Genomic DNA, 11,846 nt, shown 5'->3' with positions numbered 1-11,846 from the left:
CCGCCGCCTAAGTCCCTATTGAGGTAGCACATCGCACGTGATTGTTTAGTCTTATGATAACTGTTTGCGTTTGCGTCCAATTACAAGCGGCTTCCTTAGCTCAGTTGGGAGAGCGTTAGACTGAAGATCTAAAGGTCTCGTGTTCAATCCACGAAGGGAGCATCAGCTTGAATTAAACGTGCTTTTTTCCATCATGAATGGAATCAATTTATCTTTTCTTGTGAACAGCTTCAGCGCTATTTTTAATTAGGGCTTTACATATTTCTCAAATAACATTCGGATGTCGACAATTGCTGGATAGAGTTATCACGGATCCGGTTTCCATTCTCATTTTATAACCATGTGCACAATGCCTGAAAAATGTGGAAACCTTCAAAAGTTCATTTCTGGAACGCACCTTCATCATGACAACAGAGAGTAAGTATGGAGGAGATTCTCGGACTGGCAAGATGGCACCGCCATGAGATAACAGTATTTGCATGCCCCAGAACCACAAAGACTCTACAACGTAAGCGAGAAAGGGCAGATTAAGGTAACAGAACCCTTTAAAAGGATGACCGTGTGTATATGAGCAATGAGGCGTTGTCTGGCGCTTATCCGGATCAGAGGACCCAGCGATGTGGGCTTGGGAATTTCGATATGGGAGGGCGCCCAGGGTGGACAGGGTTGAGGCGGCGGATTAAGGGATTAGGGAAGCTAACATAGGGTGGTTTAAGGTATTTACTGTTCCCTTCGTGGCGTTTACTATCAAGCGACTTGGTTATTGTGTATCAACTCCCCATGGCTATTTACATGTCTCTAGAGGTTTTCGTTCTGATATCCCAAGTCGGTTCGAAGACATACTAGAACCGATAAACCATCATTTTGCAATGGGAGAGCGTCTCATATTCAAAGATTCCACATTACAGATAAGGTAAGGGTGATGAGACCGTTGTAACAAAGTTAGTGAAACAATTCCTGGGGCTTGCTTGAGCACGAATTCGACATTCTAACAAAACAGATATACAGTCCCGAATTATTTTGTATATCTCAAGCATATCATTCATTTCATGGATATTCCATCATCTGACTAAAAAGTGTGAATATCTTCAATCAGTTTTCAAAATGTGTTTTTTGTGCCAAAAGTGTGTTCAATTCCACCAAGGGCCCTCAACGAATTCTCATTTTACCGGATTTCTAGAGGTACAATTCGAATGTCATGGTATTAGCCGTGTGTGACAGAGCTGCTCCCATGGGAGCGCAGCAGCAGTAGACGCAACTGCAGACACTCGTAAAACCTTAAAAAAGGAATTCTGGTTATTATTAATGCGTGCCAGCGGTATTGTATACACAACAGACGAGTTGTCTACCTCACCGGTTCCGCTTTCGGTCTCATGAAAATGTGTATTGCCGAATCTAATATTGCCGTCCCCACCTTTTCTAATAAACAAATGACAATTGGACAAAAGATTACAGCAAGGGGACGTTGAAAATTGAAACATCGAGAAACGTTTTCATTAGTTCAAAGGTGATGGCGGCGTCCCCACTGTTGTCGAGAAGCTTTGTATCTCATCCATGGCCGTGTGCAAACAACCGATGCAATCGATGGGTGGGTGGGACGGAAAATTAGGTTCCGATTCCATTCAGAAGGTACTCCAACGTCAGCATACCCACAAACCATAAGCTTGTCGGGCAACTTTGGCCGCCTTGGTATCGAAAATGCCTCTGGGGGGGGGCATGGTACGTTTGGTTCCTTCGGGCTCGGACTTGGAGTTGAGAAATCTTTGGGCGTTCGTAGGTGATGAGACAAGATTGGTAATTTCAGGTAAACCTCGGTTCCAGCTTTTTGAATACCAGGCAAAAAGTCTTCCTTCTAGTGGGCCAAGTCATAGAACCAAACACTGATGGCACCCATGTCTCGTAGTAGTCGATCTCAACAAGAGCAACGCTGCGAAGACTGCATCTCACTACCTGGCTATGACTTGTTTCCTGGCCACACCCACTGGCAGCATTCCAAAGTTCATGTGACCTTGAATGCTGCGTACGACTATGGGTTTGTTGTCCTAGAGTATATAATCACCTTCGAATGCACGTAGCCATTTCCTAATAGACACCAACGTATGACGGCGAATATTATGAAATATGAGGAGGGGACAGAATGCAGGGAACTTGATCGCCGAAGCCCTGAACGCCAGATCTGCAGAAACCTGAACTAGAAGGCAACATTACACACTAACACTATCTCTAAGGGTCTTGACCGCCCGAAACCACTGGTATTAGAACACTTTCTGTCAGGAAGGCGAGGATCAATAATAGAATGCGCGAGCGTATCACCAACAAAGGGAGGATATTTGTTTGATTGGTACTGGACACATGCTCTGGAGGAAACCATTCAAGAAACGACGGAATGTTTTGAAGCCCTTTGTCCTTGATAATCGCTGACAAGCCAAGGTGTTGCCACCAAATATTCGATCCTTCGGACGGAGCCTGTCATTGTGTCATCCTGTATAACAATGGAGCCAACCCAGCATACCCAGGAAACGGGGACTCCAAATTCATGGGAAAATGATGCGGGTTTGGATCAGGAAGTCATAATCATGGGAATAAGCATCGAAAAATCTCTAGTGCGTATTTGACTAGTATTAGAAAATCTATGAGGATTTTGTTAGATCTAAGACCTTTGCGGGCTCTACAGACTCGCCAAACTTTCTTAAAGCTTGCCCTTCGCAGCCTCCAAATAAAGTCCAAAACAGGATACTATGCTAACCATCCAAATCAACGATCTCAATCCAGCGACGATTGAGTTTGAATTCTTGATGTACACAAAATTGTAAAAGAACCGAGCGGTAAGGAAAACAGCACTATACTTGTTGAGAGTGCTGTTTGGCAACCCAGCAAAATTGCCGGCCAACTGGATAGGGAGTGGAAAGGTTTAGATACTGGTCCGGGCTGGGCGTAAAAGGATTACGCACCACTGCCCCAGCGAATATGGGGAAGATTTCGAGCCCATTGTGGTGTGCCGCGTCCGCCCGTTTGGCCATCTCATACGACTGAATGCAAAACAACGCCATGTGATTGGTGCTGTCAGGGCCACAAATCCTTCCCAGAATTGAATGATCTTACCGCCTTTGTCATGCGCGATTGCACCTTCTCGAGCTGTGATCTAGGGTTGACACTGATCCGCTTGGTTAGGCATTTTTTTTCTTGAAACGAATCTGAAAAAATGGATATTCACTTGTTGTATTTTCCCAGAGACTTGGTGATTATAGCGCCCCTACAAGTGAGTCAGCATTGTGGAATCTCCTGGCAAGGGCTCCGTGTACACATACTTGACCACATGAGGAACGTACGCCAGGACAATGGCGACGGGAAGCCCGTACAGCGAATAATTCTTGTCGTCCATCACGTATTTGTGAAAAGAAAGAAGCGTTTGAGTCTTGGCAGTCAGGTTTTTATGTGAGAATCGGAGGCGGAAATACAGATCGGAGATTGTGTGACAGTTGAACCGGGTGTGTGTGACAATGACAAAGCCTTGGTAAGCACTCAAGCGCTACATGTATCCAGATCATTATCCTCACTCTTTCACCTCTTTCTCATCCTTTATGACAATGCCCTTTTTCCATGCACCTCAGTTCGGGACAGACAGGACACGTGTCCCCCTTGGTTGACACGGAGCTTGACAACCAGTCCGACGTTCGTTTCTCAGCCACGTCGTTTTCAATGGACATTGTCCGTACGTTTTGGTAAATGGGACGCGCTCATTTTTCAGACGAATAATACAGACATTTACAATTTTGAGACATGTCTTACGAGGTGCTTGCTGCAAAGGTTGGTCAGACTGGTGCGCAGGCCACAATTTATTTGAAATTTGTCAAACAAAAATCCACAACCCCCGTGGGCCAAAAGTTGAAAATGGCGTTACAATGATAATAAACGATAGAGTAATGGCGAAGCATTGCTTGCTTTTGTTCGGGCCCCCCTTGTGTTTCGGCCAACGCGCGTTCGTCTCACTCCGATCAAAGCTTAGTTTATTTTGGAGCTCCGAGAATGCGCCGCCTCCCCGCAACACTGATTCCAGGTCGCAGGAACAATGGGCACGCGTCCTTGCGGCCACGATCAAACTCCTTTCTGTAGCATGTCATTTATCGTGTTTGTCGGGAAGACTGGGACCAGGTACTGTCCGTGGGCTCGGATCATCACCATGCAGAGTCTGGAATGTGAGTAAGGGTACGCACAGATGACGCACGAAAAGGACGCACAAAAAAAGGGCAGTTGAGAAGGTAGGTGAAGAATTTGTTGTCCGCCGACGAGGTGGAACATCTTACCAAACTCGGGCCTTTGTTTACTTGGCAACGCTGGAAACTCTTTTCCTCCTCCCATCTCTGCCCTCCCTTTTCCACGCCGTTTTTTTCCCCTCGCCGATCCAGCTTAACCGTGAAATCTATTGTACACTGTCCCCGAACCCCCCGGGCATATAAGTATCCACGAAAAATCCCACTGCTCAACATCCGTGGCTCCGCTATTTTCCAACCCCATCTGTGCCAATCCACCCACCCCCTCCTCTTGCCCCATACGGCCTCACGGATGACTTGATTTTGAGACCGCAACATTCGTCACGCGTCGATAAGGCCCATTTTTCTGCGCCAGATCCGTCTTTCGGCATTGTTTGAAAAAAAATAAAATAAAAAAAAAACGTACGTATTTTTGCGTGTCACCGGTGAGTGACTTTGGGAGGCGGAGCTTTCATGGAGAGGCTTTCTATCCTACCACCCCCCACAAAGCATTCCTTTTGCAAAGGGGCTTTCGCCTGCTGCTGGCCACACGGCTTCCAGGGTTACTTTTGTATAACATCGGGGGGAAGATAAATCGTTAGCGGCTGCACTGAACGCATCTCTGCGTTTTTTTTATTTTAATAAGCGTCTACTTTTTTAGTGTCTCATCTCCGAGATCTATTTTCCGCTCGTTGGTGCACTGCCGCTATCGTGGAACTATCCATGAAGATACCTGATTGGACAGTTCTTATTGGCGGGCAGTAAACAATAAAATAACCAGAGCAAGCCATGTCGAATCCACCCCTATCGGAAGAGGATGACCGACAACAACCGGATGGTGTGCAGCACGATCACACCAGATCGTACACTCCAGACCATGGTAGCCCACCTCGAGCGCCCGTGACATCCATGGACGACTACAGCAGACCGTCGGATCAAACTGCAAACCGTTCCCCGAAACCCGACGCTGCTCTCCGCGGACATGCCAACCCTTTGGAACTTTCTGCTGCGCCGGTAGCTGGATCAGATCTTACGCGCATCGTACGTGAAGCTAGTTTACCAAAAGGTGAGCTGCTGCCAAAGAGAGCGTGTTATGCCAATAGTGGCGACTGGCACTTTTTTTTTTCTACATGCAACATGGGTCATCCTTGTTCATAGTGCCAGCATGTGCTGATGCAAAGCGGCCTACATAGATATTATGGACAAGTTTATTTGTCTAGTTCCAACCAATCCTCTTTTTGTAGACTCGTCAACAATCCCAACCACAAACGGTATTTCCACATCACATCCTCGTCCCCAGTCACCGGAACTCAGCATCGAGACTCGAGTGCCACGTAATCCTCACGACGTTGTTTCTCCCACATCCGTTTCATCAGCGTCGTCGCTGTCTTCCTTGTCGCATCAGGCGCATCATGCTCCGCAATCAGATATTACCTCGGGCGGTTCTGCATCCGCCTCATTTTACCCATCCAGGTGGCAACCTTATCCATCCAACTCTAACTCTAATACTACAGCATCCGCTAGACCTTCAAGTAATGAGGCCCCGCCTACGGGCGGCGATTCTGTCTCAGCCGATGAGGCCGCGCAGTACCCGAAACGAAAAGTTTCCGAGAAACGTGCGCAACAGAATCGTGCCGCCCAGCGTGCTTTCAGACAACGTAAAGAACAATACCTTAGAGATCTTGAAACCCGCGCTCAGTCGTGGGAAGATCGAGCCAAGTATCTAGAACCTTTTGAAAAACGCTGCCGTGATTTCCAAGACGCTTTAGAGAGGGCTGCTTTTGAGAGAGATGGTTTGCTGAGGGAAAGAGACTATTGGTATCATCAATGCGAAGAGCTACGGCATAGCGTCTACAAAATGGGAGCGGAATTGGATCTGTTGAAGGGCGAATCAGGCCGACCTCCGCCTTCGTTACCTGTCGGAGGTGAAATGAATACACCTGTGATCGGAGGAAACCCTGGTGCACCATCTGCTGCCCTGCAAAGAACTCCTCAACAATCTGGTTTAAATCGTGATCCTCCGTTGCCCGTCGCTCGTCCTGCGTCTCCAATTCCTCCGATGCGATATCCACCTTCCGCTCCGGTGGAATACTCACCACAGCAAGAATATTCATATCGCTCACAGCAGTCGGCCAATCCCAGCCTTCACTCTTCCTCACGTACCTCAACGTTTTCAGGACAACCACCTTATCCTCCTCCACGCCTGAAATCACCCGAGGCACGGCGATCCCGGAGTGATCCAGTGTATACGCATCATCCATCAGCGGAACTTGGGAACAACAGCTACTCAAGTGCGTTTCGTCCGTATGGGGCCTCGCGACCTCCGACGTCCTTTCAACGGCCACCCGGTTCCCCACCGAGTCCCCGCATGAGCTCTTCGGCTGTGATAGGCTCACCACCGAGAGCCTTCAGCGGGCGGACGCCAGATCTTGGCCGACCCGGCCACTCTCATCAGCAACATCCTCATCCATACAATACGTATTTTTATCAAGAGCAAAGACATCCTCCGCCCCCGCCAGTGACAACATCTGCGGCGCCTTCGTATTATCCCGGACCAAGACATGATTCTGGGTCCTATGGACATCCGTTAGGTCCACCTGTTGGAAACTTGACACTTCCTGGGGCGAGAGATATAGAGCGGGGAGGTCTACGTGCGCTTAGCACTCGTTACTCGTCATCGACTTCACCTCCGTTGCAGCGGGTGCGAGAAGGGAACTGATACGAGCAACATGACTCTCTACCAGAAAAGAGAAAATGTTAATTTGTGATAAGACTAGATGGGCTCCACAAAACCTTTTGTTTTTTTTTTTTTTTTGCAATCCCGATGTGCCACCTGCTTGCTCAGGGTGTCCTCTTCGCCTCGCCAGCTGGCATGGCTTGGAAAGACGTGGTGAAAAGATATACCCTTTTTTGTCTACTTGAGTATGTAAGATTGGCGTGAGCGAGAGGGAAGGCGCCTGAGGGATCTCTTTGGACATGATGAGCAGTTGTCGTGTGTTTCTTTCTATAAACCGCTTTCGCTTTTTCTTTTGTTTTTTGTTCGTTGGATGGCCTGACTCCACACTTTTAAGGGGGGGAAATGCAAAAAGAGAGAGAATAGAAGCGACCAGTCTTTTTTATAAAGCTTTTTGTTGCGTCATACATTGGAGCAAGTCCAAAAGTTGGGTTGAGACGCGTTCTCTCATACATGTAGAACTTGTACGTTGACGGAATCGCAAGTTTCTCTGACACACACACGCGTTGCAACTCCTCTCTCTCGTTTGTTTGTTCGGGGGAGGGTTTTATCCTTCAACTTTTTGTTAACGATGGAGCAAGTTGGGGGGGGGGGGGAAGGTTCGCCAGCCGTTTAAAAAGTAAAGGCGTTGTAATAACGGGCGTTTTGCTTGTTGGTGGAGGGAAACTTTGTGACTTCCGATCCTATAATGCAAAAAAATAAAACCTGGGCGTTAACGTCAAGACTGAACGCTTTCTCATCCACGAATGATAACTGCACATTGTAGACCTTGTCTCCACGATTCATATGTCCTTTTTTGTCTCCCAGGTTGAGAAAAACTTGTCCATGACTTGCAAAACTCAGCAAATTGGGAAAAGCATTGCCCCCAACAAGGTCTTTAGAAAATGGGATGGGTCTGATGTTGACTACTTAAGTATCGTTGCTTTTGGCAAAATACGAGGGGGGTGGGATCACTGACAGTATATAACCATTTTATACGGTTACTTTTGATCCTCCAGTGATTAATAAATAAAAAACACACACACCCTGAATGTGCAGCAGGCAACAAACAGGAAACGGCAAGGGAAAAAAACCCAAAAATTCATCAAGCGGGTTGCGAAATACATTAATGAATAAGAAAACGTCATCTTGAGTCCGAACCCTTCGGGGTGTCTTTTGGGGAAGCTCCGGTTTTCCGTGGCCATGTGAAGGGGACAGTTTGGCGTCTTGCCCTCACCGCATTCTTTTAACGGGACAGTCTCAGCCATCCCCCTCCCTCCCTCCCGACATCGCGTGTTTTTATTGGGGCAGCTTAAAAGGTACGCGCTGATATGTCCGCGGACCCGAACGCGACTGCAGAGCATCATTCCACCCCTTTGTGATTCACTCTTGAGTACTGGCCTTTGCCGTCGTCGGCCTTCTTACCTGTTTCCACCGTATAGTAAATCGATCAGCAAACTGCGTATCGGCCTCGATCTAAACCACGATCGACCGGGCTGATTTTTTGATTCCATTAGACGCTCCGTGTCCGGTGGCAAAAAGCCGTCTTGTTGCACTGGATAACGACAACAATGGACCAACTCCAGGGCCTGAGAATGTCACTCCTCCTCGTGGGCTGATGTGGATGGCACAAGCTCGATAGGGGGAGGACAGGGACACAGCGAATCATTACAATCAAAAACAAAGGACCATGGGGCTGAAAGCCAGTCAAACATGAAAATTGTATTCAGTTTACGACCCACTACCACCAAATGCGCCCCAATTGGATCCCCATTCGGGTGGGAACGACATGTCTGGTATGTTGGATGGAAGTTGGCCACTGAAAGATTTCCAATTCTGGAACAGGAAAAGAGTAAATACACGCATACACGCATACAGAGGCCAGGAGGCAGCCTACAATTCCTACCAACCTTATGATCGAGTCTTCGAAAGTCATCCACGAGTGCCAGTTGAAGAAGATACTTTGTGAGAGGAAACAGGGTTCGATCTTTGTGGCGATTGATGGGCGCGTTTTTGAACGCAGAAATCTTCAAGCCCTATGGCCACCAACATGTTAAAACATTTCCACAAACTAGTCAAGGTGAACACACTGTCCCAACATACGCTTTGAGGATTCATTGCAAAGTTTCGGCTGACATCGTCAATGTGAATGGTATCTGCCATATACGATCGTGAGGTGGATCTTTATCTCCGTTCGGACGGCGACAACCACCTACTCGCTGCACTGTATCGGTCCGGGAATTTGGTCCAGATAATGTCCAACGCCTTGACTTCATGCTTTACGGGCTTGCCGTCAACCCGCCTCGTCGTACTAGTGATACTGAACATGGAAGTGCGATCCATAACTGCCAGATCATTGACGATGATCAGCATCCAATTAGTACGAAAAACAACCATTCCTCATCCTACCGAAGGCTATCCGATAACTAGAGTGCGTCAAGATACCCAACTCCGTGATTTTCATTTCTAGCCACTGCAGGAAAACCAGTTATCAGCAGAGTAACGAAACGGAATATGACTATGAAACATACCTTCCAAGAGGTTTGACTCCATATGCAAATATCATAATATGCATATACCGCCGTCAACATTTCATGTAGTCCCGGACGGGCCAGTTCTGATATGTGTCCCGCAGTAGATTTGCAGTCTGAAGGGAGTCAGAATGCCCATAAGATGTTTTCAGCACAATGGCTGCTCACGATACTGTAATGCTCACCAAACAATGTGTAGTCTAGGTGGCGAGATATTGGTAAGCACAATGAACTGAGAACACAGCAGTGCTGAATAGAACAGTAGACTTCACTGTACCTAGGTCCAGCACCAACATCTTCTTTCCTATAATCAGTCCTGTCGTGAATACTTATGCCCTAGGTTTTCAACTAAACATTAACTCGTTAAAACCGCTTACCTGCCCTTAAATCGTTAAACACAGTGATTTTTGTCTGCGGATATGTAAGGTGCATGAAGCGACCAATAAAACCCTCATGGATCACGAACCTTATCTATGTATTCTCGCAGCTTCCTTCGATTGCGCTCATCATTCCGATACCGATCATCACTCGGCATGTAATCAAGAAAATCAAAATCAAGGTCCTAAAGAAACGCATCATCATATTAGGATCATGAATCCTGACATTGTCACATAATGTTACGGGTTACATACATTTACGACCTCTGGTAATTCCGCGATCGCAGGCTCCTGCAGAATCTTCTGCTCCACTAGCAATATATGAATAAAATAAATCTAGAACAAAAAATGATTTGCTGTATACCTGTCCCGATCATCATGAAAGCATGGTCTGCCTTCAGCCCCAACGAGTCCAATACCACATCATCATTCGGTAGCTTCCCCTTGACGAATCCAATGAGTTTTTGGCGCAATGGCTGCACTTGGGTAACTTCAGCTAATTGCCGCTTGAGATCACCAATTGTTGAGGTGGCAGGTAGTAATATCGGGTACTTTTGCCTGTTCGAGCCCGTGAACCAAGGAGTATTCAAATGGTGTACCACATTACCTCAATGACTTACCCATTCCATGCTGCTGTCAGGGATATGTGAACTTGAGACTGTTTTTCTTGTCCGTCCTCTGTGTTGTCTACTACGATGGCCTCCTCTTGAACTCGCACCAACGTTTCTTCAGCGGACATGCTTGTGCTAGCAGATCGCTTGAGAACCCCAGTACTTGGTTCCTGCTCGCCTGGAGTAGTCGATCTCATTTCTGTAATGTCCTGAACCATGATTCCAAATATAACTATATGGAAAGAAATGCTCTTTTCTTTGCACTGTCAATTGAAAATGAGGCTGTTCCTGGGTTGAAGCTGTTGGCGATCCGTTTGGTGGATGACGATGGAGCGCGACGAGCACGTGATATGTCATTCGACCTGAAATGGCAAATGTGTGTGAGTGTGAATTGAACAAAAGGCAAATACAAAAGATGCAGGTTACAGTTAACATTATATCTATGGAAGCACTTTTCTATACAGTCAAAGTTTTTTGTTTTCACTACATCTAGAACAGTCACCCTGTACATAAATCGGTAATATTGCGAAAGATTCACTGATAACTACATTGAGGAAAAGAGGGCACTTTAGTAACATCTGAAGTCTTCGGCTATGCAACAGCTGTACACGCCCCATTCCACTTTACAGCAGTTTTTGGTGAGATATGAAAGACGTTCACAGTAACACTGCTGACACAGGCGCAGTCGGCGGCATTCACGATTGTAGCGGCGACTCAAAGACGATATTTGCAAAAAGCTTGACCATGGTGTTTGATCTCAAGGTGTTGCGTCGGATGCAGAGGATTGTTTGGTCTGAAGATGTTGAAAGACGATATCGTGCTGGAATGAACTATAACTGGCTCGCCTTTGATATTTAGTAGGCAATAGTGTGAACCGGGGCGTGCAACACACTCACTGAAGACCCTGAAAAATAACAAAAGTCAGTCAATTTTTGGAGTCAAGTGCGTTCGGGTTCGCATTGGGCCTCGGGTTAGGGTGGCCGGGCATGACTTGCTAAAACGTCCGTCATGGAGATATAGTGGAGAGTGACATTGAGCTATGGCGAGGGACATGCAGAAAACACGAGTGCGATCGTACAGAGGGAGGAAAGTTTGATAGACGCATGGAGGGAGAGAGACGACAATGAGCTATAGCGAGTGGTTTTATTTGTATTTGTGGAAGCACTTTTCTATACGCTATGTGAACACAAAAGCCTTTACAAAGTATTTTCAAGCAAGTATCGGATATGCCATCGGTTTCCGGTCATGTCAGACCCACGGGGATTTTCTATTTTCAAAATTTGGGCACTCCAGGTTGTGTTGGGTTGAAGCGCAACTGAAATGCAACAGCCCGGCATGCCCAAGAGAGGACATGATGCATCAAT

The 11,846-nt window shown here is 46.9% G+C and overlaps 3 protein-coding genes and 1 non-coding gene across 4 annotated transcripts; 2 read left to right on the top strand and 2 right to left on the bottom strand.

Moving 5' to 3' along the window:
* Positions 1-89: 89 nt before the first annotated feature.
* SPPG_10207 lies at positions 90-162 on the top strand. Its single transcript has one exon. It is a non-coding gene; the product is annotated as a tRNA-Phe (tRNA).
* Positions 163-2,549: 2,387 nt separating this feature from the next.
* SPPG_08502 (uncharacterized protein) lies at positions 2,550-3,643 on the bottom strand. Its single transcript, XM_016756653.1, has 5 exons — positions 3,309-3,643; positions 3,215-3,253; positions 3,103-3,154; positions 2,952-3,029; positions 2,550-2,890 (listed from the first exon to the last, which is right to left on the bottom strand). Exons 1-5 carry the CDS (start codon positions 3,380-3,382, stop codon positions 2,690-2,692), a joined length of 444 nt encoding a protein of 147 aa, XP_016604153.1. The 5' UTR covers positions 3,383-3,643; the 3' UTR covers positions 2,550-2,689.
* A 1,416-nt stretch (positions 3,644-5,059) lies between these two features.
* Positions 5,060-7,375, top strand: SPPG_08501 (uncharacterized protein). The gene has a single exon (XM_016756652.1). It carries the CDS (start codon positions 5,449-5,451, stop codon positions 6,967-6,969), a length of 1,521 nt encoding a protein of 506 aa, XP_016604152.1. The 5' UTR covers positions 5,060-5,448; the 3' UTR covers positions 6,970-7,375.
* A 1,290-nt stretch (positions 7,376-8,665) lies between these two features.
* Positions 8,666-10,772, bottom strand: SPPG_08500 (HAD hydrolase, family IIID). Its single transcript, XM_016756651.1, has 13 exons — positions 10,492-10,772; positions 10,236-10,429; positions 10,127-10,182; positions 9,961-10,056; positions 9,872-9,905; positions 9,772-9,798; positions 9,680-9,694; positions 9,495-9,610; positions 9,373-9,436; positions 9,180-9,308; positions 9,067-9,119; positions 8,874-8,999; positions 8,666-8,799 (listed from the first exon to the last, which is right to left on the bottom strand). Exons 1-13 carry the CDS (start codon positions 10,698-10,700, stop codon positions 8,695-8,697), a joined length of 1,224 nt encoding a protein of 407 aa, XP_016604151.1. The 5' UTR covers positions 10,701-10,772; the 3' UTR covers positions 8,666-8,694.
* Between the last annotated feature and the right edge of the window lie 1,074 nt (positions 10,773-11,846).

Source organism: Spizellomyces punctatus (assembly GCF_000182565.1).
Source record: "Spizellomyces punctatus DAOM BR117 chromosome Unknown supercont1.22, whole genome shotgun sequence".
NCBI classification, from domain to species: domain Eukaryota; kingdom Fungi; phylum Chytridiomycota; class Chytridiomycetes; order Spizellomycetales; family Spizellomycetaceae; genus Spizellomyces; species Spizellomyces punctatus.
Note: the sequence above shows the minus strand (reverse complement) of the source record. Positions and strands in the feature narration are given on the sequence as shown.